Raw genomic sequence first — 20333 nt, forward strand, 5'->3', positions numbered from 1 at the left:
GCTGCCGAAAAATAAATCTCATAAAGCAGCAGTGTAATATGATCCATGACATGAGGACATTTACGCAGGTTAACCTTGCCGAAGGGGGGAGACCCATTGGTCCAGGACTTTGTCTAGCCTGGCCGCATGCCACTCCGCGTTCCTTGGTTTCGACCAGTAGCCTTCAAAGGCTGAGATAAATAAGTTACTCCCAGGGCACCTCGCTGAGAAACGAGTACGTTGTCCTTCTGTCCTTGAGTTCAGAGTACCACTGGCCATTAGGCAGAAGTGCCTGCAGTCGTTTGTCTCCAACGCGCCCTCTTTGAACACCTTCCCCCATGACTCACGGAGATCACTCTTCCTCTCTCTCTCTCTCTCTCTTTCTGTGTCTCTCTCTCTCTCTCTCTCTCTCTCACACTCTCTCTCTCTCTCACTCTCACACACAGCTGTCCCTCTCTCCAAGGATGTTATGCCAGGCAGGGAGGACTTGCGGTGTGGGTTAGAGATCAGGCACTTTGTGGCCCTTTCCACTTCCTCCGACAGCAGGCTGTCCTGCTCCCCCCGACAGGACAGTCTCCGTGGGGACATTAACACACGAGGAGGGCAGGGGTGAAAGGTCAAAGGACGTGGAAAAACATGGCGGATATATTGTGACTTGGCCGACTGTGTCTGCATTGTCAAACGACAGCTAGTAACTAGGTAGGTCATGTAAACAGACAACGCAACACTTCCAAAGTTGTGATGACAGTCACATGTGGTTTTGAACACAACAGTGGTTCAGGATAATAATCCTAACATATTCATATAGCAGACACATGGTACAGGGAGAGATTTGAACCTGTGAAGTTCTCTAACCACTGAGATATATACCCTCCCACCCAGTCTACAGTCCCAAACAATCCTCCACAGAAGACAGGAACAAACCGAGAGAGGCAGGAGAGATCAGAGAGAGAGGAAGGATTAGGCGTCTATTTTTAGCCTTTGTCCACAAGGGCAGTGGGAGATAGTGGTCGTGGAATAGCATGATAATGCTATTACTGTTCCATCTCATCCCCGACAGTCACGAGACCAGCTGTGAGGAGAGGTATTTCCTGCCTTGAACCCGGCGACGACAAGCAGTGGCATGTTAAGTATTCTGCTGGTGTTGCTATAGAGGAGTGACATTGTCTTGTCTCTCTCCCCCCCCCCCCCCCCCACCTTCCTTTCACACACATAACTCCGACTGAGCAAGTGTCGGGCTCCATCCCCGACTCCACCTCCGCCACCCAACCTCGCGGGGAACCCGAGGACTTCCACGGGGCTGGTTCCTTCTCGTCGCGAGCGACGAATCCATTAAAGCCGTTCATTCCATGTGAGAGGAGCGCGGGACCGGGGACCTGTCCTAACCGAAAGAGGCCCTCAAGAGTAGCTAGTCAGACTACTGTGCGTGTTCTGACGAATCTCACCTGGTTTACATTTGCCATGAGCCGGCCCGCCGCTGCTCTCGTACTGTAACATGAACTCTCCTTCCTGTTCCATATGAAAATCGAAGCGGGATCCCAGGGGAGCCGTAAAGGGAAGCGTCTCGAATGGAACGCACCCCACCCCCCCACCCCCCTCCATGCCTGCTTTCTGCTGGACCCGGAGCACGGCAGTGAGACAGACAAAGCAGGAGAAAGGAAAATGTCTGGTCTGTGAGGAGGAGGGGCGAGGCAGGCTTGTGTCCACGCGAGGCCGGTTGAAATGACAGTTGGACCAGGAAGGAAGTTCTACAGGCTGAGTCATGGATTTAATAGATCTTTAATACCCCTCTTCACAGCTGCCCGCAGAGAACTCTTTATGGTTCCAGTCAAGGCCACTCATATAGACTCATACTCCCCCTGGTCCAAGTCTCCTCTAACTCTCTTTGGGCTTTCATCTGCCTCTATCCTGCCTCTGATCTGCCTCTGATCTTCCTCTCCGTGTCCAGCACACCACTGCTTTGCAGAATAAAACAGACTGTTGATTTCAGTAATAAGTTTCATTTATTGTGAGTGAACAAAAGAAACAGGCAGAATGACACTGATGACAGGTATAGCAAAATTTGAACTAGAAAAAAAACGATTCTTTTTCTTGGGATACATTGTCAAATGACGGGATTTCTTCTGGAGAGAAGTTATAACTCAACATCACTGTTGATTTACCTTGGGATTTCACACCTTGGCATTCCTCCACCGCTCGAAACATTTGTACATACAGTATAATACAAATCCAATGTCCACGGACAACTAGCTCTCAGATCCCTACTGTAGAATGACAAGCAGCGGAGCGTTCCAGAACCCTGACACGCAGGTAGGTCCCATCCCCTTCTGGATCGTTCTGTACTCAGGTGAGCGCCAGATGTTAAACGCAGCTTAAAAAAAAAAAAAAAAGAACACAGGCTCCATGCTGGCCATGGTTTGAGGCGGACAGGAGAGGTTAGGAGAGGAGGGAGGGAGATTCCACTGCCAGGTCTCCAGTCACAGAGCCAGATAGACCGGCTTCGGGTACTGGGATTTTTTTTGGGGGGGGGGGGGGGGGAGAGAGGGGGTGTTTGAACCTGCAACCTCACCTCTTAGCCTTTTTCTCCTGCATGATCTTCTTGCTCTCCTCTCTCCGGCGCTTGTTGACGGGGTTACGCGGGTCGTAGATCTCGAAGGTGTCCGCGTCAGGCACGGCGGCATCCTTCACCTTCCTGGTCTGCTCGTCGAACTGCAGAACGTGGGCCATCCTGGACCACAGAGGAGAACACAGCCAGATCTAAGAACAGCGGTCCAGAGAGGTCTGATCCCTCTGCACCGCGGCTGCTCCGAGTACACAGAAACACAGCCTGTACAACCTCACGTTATGTCAATCACGCTTACACACGGCCTCCGAAACTGTCGTCTGTCAAAAAAAAGTTTGGATCGGGTGCGATTTTCTGTGTTTTTCGCATCCATTGCCAGCATTTTGAGATTTTTTGGGACAATTCAGAGCCACCAAATTTTTAGGCTGATGATTACGAAAGAACGCATACGAAAATTTCGCACTCAGTGTGCAAAGACCTTATCTAACGCATGCACAGGGATGCACTAAGGACACCACTTTGAAACACCCTGTGTCTGAAAACAAATCCAGCTCTTTTTTCCCCCCCAAAGGGAAATATTCTTGGATACATTATTCACAATTTCGCAATCATCTAAGTTATATGTGCGCTGCCAGTTGATATTGATGGGTGGCCTGGCATTTTACAACATACATTCCACAGTGTGAGACATTTGGGAAAGCTTGGAATCCTGGGAACCAGGGAACAGAATCTCCTGTGTCTTCCGTTTCACCTGGAGACGATGAGGAAGTGAGGTCACAAAGCAGCTGGAGGAACAGCGGGTGACGCAGAAGAAGAAGAAACCAGGATGGAACACTGGATGAACTCCCGGAGCACTGACGGACCCCTCAAATGCTCTAACCGCTAAGCTACACTGATTTGCACGCCCCGAGACAGGGAGTGACAGCTAGTAGACGGAAGGCTTCCAGAGGGGTTAAGACGGTCGCTGTGATCAATCAGGAGGACACATCTGCCCAACACATCTGGGTTCTGCACCCAAGCAACACATGCAGAACCGATTGGCAGACCACACCTGTCTCAACCACTCTGACCACACCCACACCCTCTGCAGAGGTCAGGGAGACACAACCCGGAGAAAATATAAAACGCAAGAAAGCCAGAAACCATCACCTCAGACTAAACGGACGAGACCATGACTGATCCGAACACTTGGCATGGAACTGGCGGTGAATCGCATGTATTTTGCGCGTTCTTGTCTGAGTGTGTAAGTGTGTTTGTGTCTGCTGGCTGCTCTGGTGGATGGGGCGTGTGTGCCTAACTGCCTGTTCGCCTGTCTGTGTGTACAGTTCGTGTGTGCCTATGTGCATGTCTGACAAGTGTGTGTGTGTGTGTGTGTGTGCAGAGCGCGCTCTCTTTGTCTCTCCTCTGTGTTCATTTCAAACCTGCAGGAGTTGTGACAGCTCATCTAGAATGTCATGGCTAGACTCTGGCAGCGCGGGGAGCAATCCCGTGGTGTGAGCCGGTGGACTCTGATAATTTGTCTAAGCAGTCTCAGTGATGACAGCCCGCCGGCCCTCGTAGCCCAGACGCACAGCCCCCAGACCCCGGGCCTTTGGGCTCGTAGAATTCAGATCTCTCTCTCTCTCTCTCTCTCTCTCTCTCTCTCTCTCTCCTCTCTCTCTCTCTCTCTCTCTCTCATCTCTCTCTCTCTCTCTCTCTCTCTCTCTCTCTCTCCTCTCTCAAACCACTCTCTGCTGCCATGATGCAAGGCCTCAGAAGCCTTTCCTGAATTTATTTTTCTTTCGGTTTTTCAAAAGAGGGAGGGAAGGGAATGAGGGGTTCTTTGGCTTCTCCGGGGTCTGTGTGTGCGTGTGTATTTGACTATGTGTGTGTGTGTGAGTCTGTTAGCAGAGAGAGAGAGGAGAGAGAGAGAAAGAAAGTTAGAGTTTGTAGACACAGACGGAATAGATTACAGTCCTCTGGCCCAGACTTGACTTCCAGTGTCTGACCTGTTGTAACCCAGGTTTCGTTGAACCAGGCTTACAGAGTGGCAGACCTGCTGTTTTTTCTAGGACTGTTGGGCTACTGCTCCCTCCTCCCCCATCCTGCCCTCCCTCCTCCCTGCAATCCACCCCCCCCCCCCCCCGGGTCATTCCTCCTTCCCTTCCCCTGCAATCCCTTTTACCCTGCCATCCCCTCTCCCCTCCCTCCCTCCTCCCCTGCCCTCTACCTGTACACTGAGGTGTGCCTGGCTGGAAGACCACAAGCCAACCAGCCCCTCTCTTTCTCTCTCTCTCTCAGACCCCCCCCACCCTCCCCCACCATCACCCCCACCCTCGCACACAGACAGACTACTTGAAGGGGTCTGTCTGAGATTAATATGAACTACAGGTTGTGTTATTCTAAATCTCACCACAGAGACACTTTCCTCGAATTCTAACACATGGTATTCATTTCAAAGCCTGACTTTATATATGTAGGTTTGAGAGACTTTAAGGTCTTTGGTGAAAAACAGAATAGGAGAGGAAAACACAATGTCAGACCTGATTTCCTGATGCTGGTTCCTACACACACACACACACACACACACACACACACACACACACACACACACACACAACACACACACACACACACACACACACACACACACACACACACCACACACACACACACACACACACACACACACCACACACACACACACACACACACACACACACACACACACACACACACACACACAGACATGCATGAACTTTCACACAAATCTTAGTTCGAGGCAGATACCTGCACAGGCTCTCCAGCTGATCGGACACTTTAAGACATTTGCAAATGAAAAGCTTTGCTTCGCCACCGTCACACTGTTTTGGCTCTGAATCTTTGTACAACCAGGAGTTAGACCGGGAACGGCGATGGGTTTAAACGTGACTCAGCGCTCTCAAACTCACCCTCGATCAGCTGTCGAGCCTGACATCCTGTGAGGTCATCAACACCAATAACAGAGAGCTCACTGGGCAGAGAGGCCACTGACATGTGCCTTCAAGCTCCAACTTCTGTTGGAGTTTGGACCTCCAGCTCCATGGACAGGAAGTGTTCGTTGAACTGGGGGGGGCTGAGGCAGCAGTGGGAGGCTGTGGCCTCGGGGGGGGGGGGGGGGGGGGGGGGATTGAGAGAGACACTGAAAGAGAGACAGACCGAGAGAGAGAGACAGACCGAGAGAGAGAGACAGACCGAGAGAGAGACACAGAGAGGAAGACAGGGAGAGAAAAGGTTGACAGAGAAAGAGAGGTAACAGGCGTCTAACAGCATGTGTTCTGTGTTTAGGAGGGCTCTCCTATATTTCAAATGTCTGACGGCTAAAGAGTATTAGCTTAGGGAGGCTGGGGGGGTGGGCAGGTAAGGTCCTTAACACCTTGATGCAATACCGTTTAACATAACCGGTCGATCAATCATAAGATCCTGAAAGGACATGACCAAGGAAACCGGACATAAGTTTCAGGAGGTTTCTTCCATTTTTTATCCTGCAGTGAGTTTTTCCTTGTCTTCCTTGAGGGTTTAGGTTGGTTGAGGGGCAGTTCTATGGGCGTATGTGAAGCCCTCTGTGACATGCTTTCGTGTAAAAAGGGCTATACAAATACATTTGGATTTGATTTGATACAAATTAACACTGGCTGAGCTGGCCAATCACAAACTGTCCAATGACTGTCTAGTAACTCCTCCCTTTCTCAAAAGTCAAATTCAAAAACACACAAATGACTGAAACACTCAAATCTCTCCTCACTAAGGGTCTGGCAAGGCCTGACAATCCACAGCTGATAGGCCAACACCTTTATTTCGTTTTGTTTTTTTAAGACGCAGAACTCCCACTGGTTCTAGCGCCGCTAACTGTGTCCAGTCAGGGCCTTCCCAGCCTGCTCCAGAAGGATAACACCCAGCTACTCCAGGCTTGCTTTACGGCCTGTCCACTCACCCACACCCACACCCGCACACGCACCCGCACACGCACACGCACACGCACACACCCCTGGTGTTGGAGCCTGACACCACCACAGCAGATAGAGCCTAAAAACACACATTAGGCAAAAAAAAAAAATACTTCCAGCCCTGCTCTAGGTAGTACAAAAATAACAGTATTTAGTCTTGATATTTAACGGTGTGTGAAATAAGACCCAGCAGACCTTATATTTGCTCCGGCGAGTGGTGTCGGTGATTTAGAGCTTAGCAAGATTGCTGACAAGGCAATTATTTTATTCCCTCCTTTGTCATCCAATGCAGAGCTTCGTTGAGAGACAGGAATGTCCTCCCTCTCTCTCTCTCTAAATCAGACCTAAATCAGCTCTGACTCAGAGCTCATTTACACGAAATGCCCGGGGTCCAGGGGGACAAATCAATCCCAGATTGTCAGATGAGACATTTACTAAGAGAGAACTTACTAATGAAGAGTGTGAGGTTGAGAAAGGATTTCAGAGCACCTTTTAAACAACGTCTGAAATGGACCAGGACAAGGAAGGAAACCAGTTGCTGCGGCAACCAGACTTGAGGAAATCTTCCTGCCCTCTTATAAGAACCCTGGTCCGCCTAGACTGGTACCTAGACTGGTACATAGACTGGGGGTGTGGGGGCAGCAGGGGGGTGTGGTCTGAGTTGCTAGGCAGGTTGTTAAGGCCCATCTTCTCTCAGAGCACGCGTGTTCTCACCATGACCTGGCCCCTAAACACCGTGCGGCGTGAAAGCACGTCCTTAAGGTCCGACCGAGGACCGGAGGAGCGGGCTGCGCTTCGCCCGGAGCCTGGCGGACGAGCACGGCTAGCGTGCGGCACCAGAAGCCCACGCGGTGGGAGCGTCCTGGGGCCTGGACGCCGCCACGCCTACCTCCGGGCTGGGAGAGTTACCGCATGTGCTCTGTTAAGTCAGCTGGGCGGACCAAGGATCCACGAGCGATCGTTGGAGCGTTGTGAAAATAAACAGAGCCTGCTGTTTTAATGGTGTCAGTGCTGTCTGGGGTCGTGCAAGCTTCTTGGCCAGGGAGCCGTCTACCATGCAGACGAGAAGCTGCCTCTGTTAGCTCGCTGTGTGACACAGATGTGTGCTGTATACCATACAGGAGTGAAGCGGGTGAGCTTCTCTCTATAGGAGGGGGGTTGAAGAGGCATAAACACAAAATGGCTGGCCGTCGGACTGACCATCCCCTGTCCTCGTCCTCGCCCAGCTCCTCCAGGTCCACCTCGGGAGCCTCCTCGGTGATGGCTGACGACAACTTGGTCTTGAAGCGGTCGAGGAGGGCGAGAGTCTAGGAGAAGGGGACGCAAGGGTCAAAGGTCATCCGCACGAAAGGAGCTGGAAGCGGTTCCGTCACAGACGTGCTGTGAGGCGTGCTTGTGTGTGTGTGTGTGTGTGGGGTTCACCTGAGCCTCCCTCGTGGAGCCCTTCTTCAGTTTCTGCTTCCTCTGGTCCTCGTACTTCTTCCTGCCCTCCAGGAACTCAGCCACCGCCTCGCTGGACGCCGGCTTGGCCTCTGGACAGGAGGGGGGAGAAAGACACTCAGTTAGACCGGACCTTACGATACTGAAACAGCCCGTCGCTCGGACCTTACGATACTGAAACAGCCCGTCGCTCGGACCTTACGATACTGAAACAGCCCGTCGCTCGGACCTTACGATACTGAAACAGCCCGTCGCTCGGACCTTACGATACTGAAACAGCCCGTCGCTCGGACCTTACGATACTGAAACAGCCCGTCGCTCGGACCTTACGATACTGAAACAGCCCGTCGCTCGGACCTTACGATACTGAAACAGCCTGTCGCTCTGAAAAAAACGTCAACAAAAAACTTTACTCTGAAGAACAATGCTGGTTTATATAAATAAATATTTTTTTTTACAAAAGTGCATTTTGGCAGGCACTGTCAGAGACGGGGTTATCATAGAGACACGAACATGCCTGGACAAGTCGACAAGTCAACTACAAAGGCTGGGAAGTTGATCTGAGGACTGCTGAATGAATGATTGCCTCCCGGTTTAACAAGGAGACCTCTCTCAGCCATGAAACCGCTTGGCGTCAGCTTCATCCAAGATATTGTAAATGTGCTCTCTGAAGGACAGAGGAAAACGGGATGAAATCTTCCTGATTCGGCCTTGAGGCTGGATGGAGGGCAAGGAGAACTGTTCCTCAAGGCGGGCAGGTAGAAATGAGAAAAACCAAGTCGCTCAAATACGAACCTAACAAAAGCAGGACAAGATCTGAGCTCAGCAACATTTACATAGACTACAACAACCCTGCTACAGTCAATAGGTATAGTAGGGAAGGAAAATGAGCCAGAGAGCTGAATTACTAATCTTTAAACAGAAAGAGCAAAACCACGCACACGCACACACACACACACAACCATTGGTTGGCCAGGGGTGGGAGAGATCTGACTCACAGCAAGGGGTCTTAAAGCTGTGAAATTAGGTGTCGGTGTAGATCCAGAATCTAAGCTGTCCATCTGCCTCCATATAAGGTCAGATTTCACACGCATACCTTCAGGGATCCTCCAGTTGAAAGCGGGCCTGTGACATCTTGATAAATCATGAGGCGAGCTGCTTTAATACCTTACATCTTTTTTATTTATGCTGTTTTGTTTTGTGTTGCTTTGCAGTGCATTAAACCTGTGGTTGAGAGGCTAGAGAGAGGGAGAGAAAGGTGGGGGGGAGAGAGAGACAGAGAGACACAGAGAGAGGTGGGAGAGAGAGAGACAAGAGAGAGACAGACAGAGAGAGAGGTGGGAGAGAGAGACAGACAGAGAGAGAGGTGGGAGAGAGAGACAGAGAGAGGTGGAAGAGAGAGCGATGATAGAGAGACAGACAGAGAGAGAGGTGGGAGAGAGAGACAGAGAGAGGTGGGAGAGAGAGAGAGACAGAGAGAGAGACAGAGACAGTGAGGTGGGAGAGAGAGAGAGACAGAGAGAGAGACAGAGAGAGAGACAGAGAGAGAGACAGACAGAATCAGCGTGTTGACGGTGGCGTCGTCTCAAAGCGTTAACGTGCTTCGGCAACTCTCCTGGATCTGACACCCCGGCAGTGAGGTCAGGGTGAGCAGCGTCTAGACCTCCCTCCACCTCAGGCACACTTCTTTCCACAACAACCCCGGAGATGTCACGCCGGCCGGGGAGACAGGCCGACCTCTGACGAGCAGGGCCCCCAAACCTGACACGTCCCCCGTGGGACTAAACACATGACGTAGCGCAGGCCCTCTCTCGCCACCTGTCATTTATTAAGTGGCGCGATGTTGCGAAGGCTTCTGGCTCCAACAGTGCTGCATTGTCTGAGGAGCACTGCTGAGTGTACGGCGAGGCTGTCTGAAGGATGTGCGCGTGCGTGCGCGACGCGTTACAGGTCGAAGCCTATTCTTAGTCCGACAAACCTTCCCTTTAACGACTCGCATCGAGGTCGGGCTAAATCCCATCCTGAAAATGGTTCGCTACCTGGAAAACAGGCACCGGGGTTTGTTATTGAAAGGCTGCAGCTGACCAACGGCAATCTTTTCCATCAAATGGTTACGCACCGGTTTGGTCCTTAAACTGAATACCACATGTTTACGTATTCTATTTTATACATTTGTAGCGACAGACACATTTAAACATTTGATCTATTAGGACCGTATTTACCAACATTCGAGATTCAGCTGACCTCGTCACTGTCAGCGGAGTCTAAATGCAGAGGAGGTGGTTTGGGGCCAAACTGATGAGGCAGCTATACCTGAAACCAGGCCTTGTCCAAACGAACCAGAAGCAGACCAGTTTGATTCAAACCAGGTACAGTGGTACCTATACAGCACAAAGACTCTAATATGTCTTCTCCCAATGTAAAACGACACTTATTCGGTCAAAGTAACCACTATGTCTAGGTCTTATTACATACTGTCGAGACCATAGTTGTATTAAGATGAATTTTACTTGTGTCAAACCTTTGGAGACTCCATTAACTGCTGCTAAAACTATTACCGTCCTCATGGCCACCAGCACACCTCGGGTTCAACTGCAACAGCTATAATCTGTTTTTAACTGTAAAAAAATAGCTACATTCAGGGAGCAGGCTGTTCTACAGACAGTGAAAATGTAGTTCAGGAGAAGCTTAATTGATTAACAGAAACCTTTCTGTCTCTGGGGAGGGTGTCTATCGTTTCAGTCCAGGAAACCACGCAGTTACTCTGGTTTCACCACGCATACTGGCCACAAATACGCTGGTTTCACCACGCATACTGGCCACAAATGCTTTGGTTTCACCACGCATACTGGCCACAAATGCTTTGGTTTCACCACGCATACTGGCCACAAATACTCTGGTTTCACCACGCATACTGGCCACAAATACGCTGGTTTCACCACGCATACTGGCCACAAATACTCTGGTTTCACCACGCATACTGGCCACAAATACTCTGGTTTCACCACGCATACTGGCCACAAATACGCTGGTTTCACCACGCATACTGGCCACAAATGCTTTGGTTTCACAACGCATACTGGCCACAAATACGCTGGTTTCACAACGCATACTGGCCACAAATACTCTGGTTTCACCACGCATACTGGCCACAAATACTCTGGTTTCACCACGCATACTGGCCACAAATACTCTGAATTCTGTGTGGCCGTCAGAATCCTCTTCATACGGAGTTGCAAAGCGACTCTTTGCTCTGCGTCCACTCCGCCGGTTGGAAGTCTACCCGAGGTGCAAATCTCTCCCCTTTGATTTACGAGGGACGTCTTTCCGTTTGTGCCCCTCGTCCCCCAGAGCGCTTCTGCCTCCCGACCGACGCAGGTGACATGTAGGAAGCTGAATGCCGACGCCCAGGGCAAGAGGAACACACTTCACCTTCTCCAGCTGTTGTCACTAAGTACTATCTTTCGAGTTTGATGGCCATTCGAACTACATTCCTCTGCTCTCCCGTCACCTGGGTGAGCCACAAATCAAGATGCTGTTGTCGGGGCCAACGTCGGGTTGTTGGAATGAGCCACGCCCCCTTGTTGGGGGTAGGTGGCCGATTGGCCTCCGGTCCCACCAATCAACGGTCGGTCCAGAACGGTTCAAAAGCCTCAAGCATCGACCACGCGTTGACCTTGACCATCGATCAACAGGCTCTAAAGAAAGAGTTTAGAAAACGAGCGCTGCGAAGTGCACCCGGACAGTAACACTGTCCAAATCCATCATCGTCAAACAGACATGCCTAATGATCCAGACTCCAGCTGCAGCATGAGTGATGTTGACTGGAGCTAGATCTGTTGGCTTGGATCACTAGGCCTATCTGAGAGAAGAGGATTATTACACCAGTAAAACATTATGGAACGGTACGTTTTCGCTACTGAGCCGAATTCCTGAACCAAACTTTAATTATTAGCGGGACATATTTAAATTCAGCCATCATTAACCTTCATTATATAGCGCCATCACTGACAAAAAACACACAAAAAAAGAGATAAGACCATACAGAAGTGTTGAACTTAACTCATCACTGACTGAACCTGCAAACAGGAAACAATTATAAGCTGCAACCTTTAGTATTAATCATCAAAGTCAACTGATGTTTGAAAGCCTGTCTTTGTTGCAAATTTTCTTCCACATCAACAATTTGACTGACAAGGCGCCATTGAAATTAAACAGCACAGAGGCATAACCTGTATAAATAACTTTGAGTGAAAGAAAGAATGTTGCCACATCATTTAGGGTGGGCAAAAAAACGGACAGTGTTTTTAGCTTGTCTCTCTTATTTTTGGCTCTCAGGACCCAAAGTCATGCCAAGACAGAGAAAACCAGACTTACAGGAACATACTATAATTTATGTCTTTAAAATTGTAGAGATGTCTGTCGAAAATAATAACTAAAAAACGTACAAATGTCTCTTCTAGCTCCGGCTGGTGGACTCTGAGGAGACAATTGGCTTTCCCCCCTCGAATAAGACACCAGATGCCAAGAGAGTGGGCAGCTGTTGTTAGTGCCTGCAGGAAGAATGTGTTTGCTTCTGGGGGAGTCAGGTGGCTGAGCGGTTAGAGAATCGGGCTAGTAATCAGAAGGTCGCCCGTTCGATTCCCGGCTGTGCCTAATGACGTTGTGTCCTTGGGCAAGGCACTTCACCCTACTTGCCTCGGGGGGAATGTCCCTGTACTTACTGTAAGTCGCTCTGGATAAGAGCGTCTGCTAAATGACTAAATGTCAAATGTAAATGCTTCTGGGACAGAACACAAAGGCTGTGTGGACATAAGAACACCATGAGGACTAAAGTCCAGCCCTTCTGCAAGCAGACAGATGAGATCAGTGACTGGCAAAACATGACCTTGTCACACTTTCTGTCGGACAGTAAATACCATAGAAGTACAGCCTCACAACTCTACCTACACTACCTTATTCAAGGCCGTATATATAAATATATAGATATTTTTAAGAACCTACAATGAATAACAATGACGCAATAGGATGATATGAATACAAATATATATAAATAAAAGAATAACAATGGATTGTTTATCCTATGTTCAGGACAGTAGGATATTTTTCGTGTGATGACGGCCAACATTATCCAGTGGGAGGCCATTTGTGACCAGACGTTAGGGGAAAAACGATCTAGAAAATTCTACTTATAATCTGATCTGGGTATGGGGGGGCACCTCAGTAGCCCACCAGATGGACGTGTGCACTGTGTAGGCTGGGGCCTTACTGCAGCAACCGGGGTTCGAATCCAGCCTGGGCCCTTTACTGCATCTCTCTGTCTCTGTCTCTCCCTCTCCGTCTCTCCCTCTGTCTCTCCCTCTCTGTCTCTCCCTCTCTGTCTCTCCCTCTCTGTCTCTCTCTCTCTCTCTCTGTGTCTTTCTCTCTCTCTGTCTCTCTCTCTCTCTCTCTCTGTCTCCCTGTCTTTCCTGTCACACTTCACTTAACACTAACCAATAAATCGTGAAAAATGCAACAACCAAAAAATACAAGTACACACACACACACACACACACACATAATGTGATCTAAGTCTTAGCTGGTGGTGCTCCAGGTTCAGTTTCATGGCTTCCCCTTGTGTTTTCTTGGACATTGCTGGGGACAAGGAGAACATGCCCACTCTCAATGACCTGTGATTCCTCCTGGCCAGGCATGAGAGGCGGACTCTGTCCAAGCACAACATGTGCACAAGCAGCTCCACAATTCCATCCTCTGCTATTTCATTCTCATAAAAAAAAAAAAAAAAAAAAACGGTCTCTAACAGAACAGAGTATTTTAAGTCTTCCCTGAGTGTTTCTTTTAAAGGTGCCTTTTGAGGAAGGAAGTAAATAAGACCCTTCTGTCACTTCTTGAAAAAAGAATTGGGTCACAGATCATGAGACCGTACTTCTGCAAGTGTTCATTAAGTCAAGACTGCTTTGGATATAATGCTTTTGATTCAGATCGCTCTGTTGAAACGCACGCAAAAGAACAATACTCAATTCTCTCTCCGCCACAGCAATTTAAGGAATGTTCTAAGTGTGTTGGACTGCGTGGCCATACGCTGCTAGTATGTAGCACGAGAATGTCTTTACGTTTGAACGACAGACCAATAGGATGACGGATATACCGAACTTTGTAAGATCCAATCAAAGCCATAATCCGAGTAATACCGGATTTTCTCTGAACCCCAGGGCGAGGGAGGTTCCGGCCCAAGCCGACTACTGTCAACAGGCCAGGCCTGCAGGTTGTGTGTATAGCCTCTCACAGCATTCAAGGAAGGCAGAGCACAACAGTATCCCCATACAAAGCTGTCCGAGGGGGGTCAAAGGTCGACCTGAGCAAAGCTCAAGCGCACATTAGTAGTTGCTGAAAGCAGGGTACCAACCCAGGAAGCCAGGCATTAGAGCTGGTTGGAAACCCCTGAAAGGATTGACCTTCGAGGTTAGCCCCCGGGAGAGGAGTCTAAGGAAGGTCTGTGCAAACGGCCACGCAAACAAGGGGTGTGTCGACGGCGGAGGCCATCCCTGTGTGCCTCGGAGGCTCCTATGCAGAGAGATGAGACGAAACAAGTGCCCACCACATCACACAGCATTCTTCTTCTTCTCTGGTTCAGGCTCAGGATTCACAGCATTCTTCTTCTTCTCTGGTTCAGGCTCAGGATTCACAGCATTCTTCTTCTTCTCTGGTTCAGGCTCAGGATTCACAGCATTCTTCTTCTTCTCTGGTTCAGGCTCAGGATTCACAGCATTCTTCTTCTTCTCAGGCTCAGGCTCAGGGTTCACAGCATTATTATTCTTCTCTGGTTCAGGCTCAGGATTCACAGCATTCTTCTTCTTCTCTGGTTCAGGCTCAGGATTCACTGCATTCTTCTTCTTCTCAGGCTCAGGGTTCACAGCATTCTTCTTCTTCTCTGGTTCAGGCTCAGGGTTCACAGCATTCTTCTTCTTCTCTGGTTCAGGCTCAGGATTCACTGCATTCTTCTTCTTCTCAGGCTCAGGGTTCACAGCATTCTTCTTCTTCTCTGGTTCAGGCTCAGGATTCACAGCATTCTTCTTCTTCTCTGGTTCAGGCTCAGGATTCACAGCATTTCAGCAGACGTCCGGACTCCCTGAGGAGACCGCCAGCCCATGAAATGTAAAAGGTTCCGTCCAGTGGAATGCTTCTTCCGCTTCCAAACCAGAGATGTGAAACGACAGGCTTCTTCACTGTGCCTCCTGCCATGTTTTCAGTCTCCGGAGAGGTGGAGGTGGAGAGAGGGAGGGAGGGAGAGTCAGACAGAGAGAGACAGAGAGAGAGAGAGAGAGAGAGTCAGATAGAGAGAAAGGGAGAGACAGAGAGAGAGAGAGCGACATCAAGTCCTCCTGGCTCCTCTCAACAACAGGAGGGTGTATGTGGAAGACAGCAACAATGCTGGTGTAATTTCTCACTGTCTGGGAAACTCGCTGTCTGTTTTCATCACCATCAGATGAAAACAGGAACCAGGATGGATCCCACGAGTCTAGGAGACGATCATCTCAGGAACCCGATGGTTCTCACCAAAAGCCCCACGGACGATGGCTACGTTGCGAAACATTTCCCACACTGTCCAGGGTCTCGCTCCGGGCGGTGTGGTTTTCACAGCCTTCTAGGAGTTGTGCTTCATCGTAGGATGATGAACCAGCATGCTGTATTCTGGGAGGCTGGGTGGAGTGGGAGGGAGGCTGGGGGGAGTGGGAGGGAGGCTGGGAGGAGTGGGAGGGAGGCTGGGGGGAGGCTGGGAGGAGCGTGGGGGAGGCTGGGTGGAGCGTGGAGGGAGGCTGGGGGGAGTGGGAGGGAGGCTGGGGGGAGTGGGAGGGAGACTGGGGGGAGGCTGGGAGGAGCGTGGGGGAGGCTGGGAGGAGCGTGGGGGAGGCTGGGTGGAGCGTGGGGGAGGCTGGGTGGAGCGTGGGGGAGGCTGGGTGGAGCGTGGGGGAGGCTGGGAGGAGCGTGGGGGAGGCTGGGTGGAGCGTGGGGGAGGCTGGGAGGAGCGTGGGGGAGGCTGGGGGGAGCGTGGGGGAGACTGGGGGAAGAAAACAAGCCGATTTTACGCTCAGTCACTCACACAGCGGTTTGGCATTCAACGGTGAGGGTCAAGTCAGCATTTGTTGCACATGCGACTTCAGCAATATTTTACGCGAAAAATACCAACTCTTAAGGGGGGGGGGGGGGGGGGGGGAGAAAACCCCCTGAAAGGATGTCTGCAGCTAATTGTCAAAGCCAGAAAGGCAGTCTGCCTGAACGTCCATTAGAGGAGAATGTGGGACGGACCACCCGCGAAGAGCCTCACTCCTGCTGCTTGGAGAAGTCCCAAACAGCAACAACAAGGCTTGAGGAAACACAGATTTGTTACCTGACTGAAACACACTGGGCCCCAGAGGCGAGAGGCTGTTAAAGCCAATGGCAGAGACATGACCGTCAACAACACACCTTTAAATAAAACAAAAAAAACAAAGAAAGCGACGGCACTCGTGTCAGTTGGAGCCGGGTGATGCTGGGAGTGGACCTACCCTCCGTGGGGCTGGCCTGGACAGGCTTGGAAGCGTCTTCTTTCCTCTGCTTGATGGCCTGAAGGTCCTTCTTCAGCTGGCGAGACTCCTTCCTCAGCTCATCACTGCGGGGGGGGGGGGGGGGGGGGGGGCATAGAGATCACCGTGGATCATCAAGAATCAATTCGCACACACCCACACTAAACCATGACGTGTTGGCTAGCAGACCATCACTTCTGCCAGAGACTGAGGAAGCTCACACTGACAGGATAAACCCACCACGAACCCGTCCAAGAAAAAGGGGCGAAGATATCTTTTCGAAAACAATCATTATTAGGGTGAATACATTTCTTTCAAATGTCAAGATACATGCATGCCATTGTTGCAAGGCTCCACAAACAAACAACCCGACCACAAGCCTCTCGTAACCGCCACGGGGGAACGCGGTGAGCGAGTGGAAGTATGCGCGCGGTCATAAAACAAGCATGAAGCATGCCATGATCACACACCATGCTTGTATACGTGTCACGGTGAAATATGTACATAAAAACATTTATAAAACACTTTTTCTCTAATAAATCCAGTGGCGCCTTATTAGAAGGAGCGTTCAGCCCGTGTTCCAGGCAGCACAGGGTTCTGGCTGTGGTAGAAAGGAAGTTGTGGTCGAGCAGGTACAACACAAGCTAATGAAACTCCCACTGAGAAAAACTCCATATCTTTCTCGGTAACAAGTTACTGATCGTTTGTGCGGTGGTGGTGTGACCAAATGAAGTGCAAGAAAGTTCTGGAGACACTCAAACTGGCTCCGGTTTTGCTACCAGTTACCAGAGGCATTTCCCCTTGGCTGTTAATGTGGTTGTATTATTCTTGTGTTTGATAGAAAAGAATGCAGCGCAAAATTGGCAATTTTTCTTGGTCCCCATTACAGTTATTACGATTGGCTGACAAATGTCCCTTTTTGCCTACTCAACACAAGCCTCCAGACAAACTCAGGATATATTGTATCGCTACTAGAAACTAATCAAACTGAAATTATGGTCTGTCCATATGCTGGATGAAGAGTGAGATTCGAACTGAGGTCAGCCAGGAACAGGCAACGCTCCCAAGATAAACCTCGGCAACAACGCCAAAGCTGGTTATCAACTGATCACCTACAATCCATTCATCTTCTAATGGCAACGACTTAATGACTCAATGACTGAATTCTGTTAGGCCCCTCCCCCCCACACTGAGCGATGACGTCACCGCGTCCTGTCTCTTCCTGTCGTCATGCTCCAGCGGCTCTCCAGCGGAGGTCCCCCCCCCCCCAGAGACTCTCTGCCTCTGCTGGAGGCAGGCCAGGGCAGGCCCAGGGTAGCAGCTTCCTGGGGGGTTCGTACGCAGGAGGCCAGGACAGGAAGTCTGCCGGCTGTGCCAGACAGTCCCTTCCTCATGCGGTTCCCTTTAACATGATTGAGACGGCTGCCAGTGGCAGAGCAGGTATCTCGCGTTAGGTAATGATAATATTTTCATACTGCCTGACAGCTCTGTCTTGGTCCCGATCTCTCGTCCAGTCACAGAGCACAGGTAAGCCACGGCGCCTGGGCCACTAGCCCAGAAATACGCATAGCATCTCCAGACCAAACAATGGCTGCCTTTGTTTCCAACATCTGCTTCTCTGAACTGACACACTTGAAGCTTTTTTTTTCTCTCTTCCTTTTCCTTTCTTTCTTCTTCTTCTTCTTCTTCTATCCCTCTCTTTCTGTCTCTCCATCTGCAACTTTGAATTCCTCCCTTCCCACCCGTCTGGGACGCGCCCCCCTCCAACCTATCTTCCTGCTCGGGTGTTTTTCGAGGGGGGGGGTGGGGGGGGCGGTGGCGTAGAATTGAGGAGTCAAGTGTTAACGACGTCAGACGTGTTGACCTTGTGAAAGAGCCCCTGTAGAACATCAGTAGCTGTGCTCGGACTGGACGGGGTGTCTCTTCCCTGCGGCAGGCCGCCTCGGCCGGTATATGAGGTCAGCAGGAGGCGGGAGGGCCTCCTGTCGGTTTGTCCTCCCCCTCCGTCCTGCGGGGAGACTGTCCCAGCTGCTTGAGAGGGGAGCTGGGAGAGAGGAGGAGGGCAGGCGGGAGAGAGGAGCAGGGGAGCACAGTCCACTGTTCTTCTCAGGCCGGCGTCCCAGGCCCAGGGAAGCCGCGGCGGGCTCATTTCCTGACGGGCCGGGCCTTGTCGGGGAGGGAGAGGGGAGGGGCTGGGGGGAGGGGCTGACACGCGAGGGGGTGAGGGGGTGAGATCAGGTCGTCCTCTGTGCGTCCCGTTCACAGCTCCAACAGGGAGCCTTTCCGGCTGTCACACACACGGAACGAATCGTTCACTTTTGTAGAAGTAGTGGGGAGTTCAATGCACTGTTGCACTACATACATAGAAACTGTATGATGACAACAACGACAACAACAAACATTTAGGCCTTGTGAATCAACACCAGGCCAGGAAGAGGCCTCCTAGAGTTGGGCTTGAGACAGGCCACCATGCTGAGGACAGGAAACGCACCGTGGGCCATAAAGGGAGTCAGGTGGCTGAGCGGTGAGGGAGTCGAACTCGTAATCTGAAGGTTGCCAGTTCGATTCCCGGCCGTGTCAATTGACGTTGTGTACTTGGGCAAGGCACTTCACCCTACTTGCCTCGGGGGGAATGTCCCTGTACTTACTGTAAGTCGCTCTGGATAAGAGCGTCTGCTAAATGACTAAATGTAAAGTTGTCATTTCTGCAGCTCCGCATGAGCCGGTTAGATCAGTCTGAAGATCTAGGAGTTTCAAATCTCTGTAGACAGACCATATATTCTAACAGAGAGAGAGAGAGAGAGAGAGAGAGAGAGAGAGAGAGAGAGAGAGAGAGAGAGAGAGAGAGGGGGTGAGCACCTTTGACTGAGTGATATTTTCGACTTGCCTTGACACGCTGCCGTTCGCTAAACAAGAGAGACGTTTCCGTAGCAACGGCCAAACAATCGCTCGGCGGTCCTGGCTCCGATAAAAGGGAGCGAGGCCGGAGAGGCCGGGGGAGAAGAAAGACCTGGCAACACCTGTTCGTGCTCTCCTTGGGGGCTTCTTACGAATTCCTCTGAAAGCCCTCGCATCGCAACACTACCAATGTTTTCCTTTACACACAAAAGCAACCATCTCTCCCTAAACAGATGGTCTCGTCCGGGTTATTCGTTTCCCGCTCGCTCGAATGCGAGATCGGCGGTTAAAGGGAGGGGGGTCGTTCTTTCCCCCCTCCCTCCCCCCCCCCCCCCCCCCCCCCCCCCCCCACCCCCCCGAAGGGTCTGAAAACGGTGTCTTAAATAGAAGCGGTAACGACGGAGGAAGGTAAGCGGGAGCCGGGCCTGGACGGTTTATAAATAGTGGAGCCCGATGAGGTGAGCTCCACTCCCAGGGCGTGCTGAAGGTGGGCTCGGTATTCATAACACGGGCCCGAACGAAGAATAACACTTCAATTCAGCCCGGGCGAACACAGAGAGCCAGTGTTAACAGAGGGGATCTCGGCTTCGCCGAGTGTGTTAATGAGACAAACCCCTTTGAAGGGGTGCCAGTGTCCCCCTCTCTGTCTGACTCGCTCGCCATCCCTCCATCCATCAGCCGGAGGGGGGGGGAGACATCCATCCATCCATCTCTTCCACCCCTCCATCCGTGCCCCCACCCCCCCCATCCCCAGCACAATGACAGCCATTCAGCCGGTCCTCCTCACCTGCCAGTGGGGGAGAGGGGCTGGGACTGTCGTCTCCAGACGAGCAGAGCGGGAACCGAGAAAGCAGACGACCCCAGATCTGGTCAGGAGGCGGCAGACGGACAGGCACCGTGGGCCAGTGACACGGGGGGGGGGTG

The 20333-nt window shown here is 51.1% G+C and overlaps 1 protein-coding gene across 1 annotated transcript in view; it reads right to left on the reverse strand.

Annotated features, from left to right (window-relative positions):
• Positions 1–2505: 2505 nt before the first annotated feature.
• The window catches only part of cwc27 (CWC27 spliceosome associated cyclophilin), a 27407-nt gene continuing 9579 nt past the window's right edge, over positions 2506–20333 (reverse strand). The window contains exons 11-14 of the mRNA XM_062484075.1: positions 16494–16597; positions 7930–8039; positions 7708–7814; positions 2506–2707 (exon numbers count right to left, since the gene is read on the reverse strand). Of these exons, the coding sequence (XP_062340059.1) occupies positions 2545–2707; positions 7708–7814; positions 7930–8039; positions 16494–16597 (484 nt within the window). The 3' untranslated portion in view covers positions 2506–2544. The remainder of the gene's footprint in view (positions 2708–7707; positions 7815–7929; positions 8040–16493; positions 16598–20333) is intronic.

This window comes from Osmerus eperlanus, chromosome 18 (genome assembly GCF_963692335.1).
Source record: "Osmerus eperlanus chromosome 18, fOsmEpe2.1, whole genome shotgun sequence".
Classification (NCBI taxonomy): Eukaryota; Metazoa; Chordata; class Actinopteri; order Osmeriformes; family Osmeridae; genus Osmerus; species Osmerus eperlanus.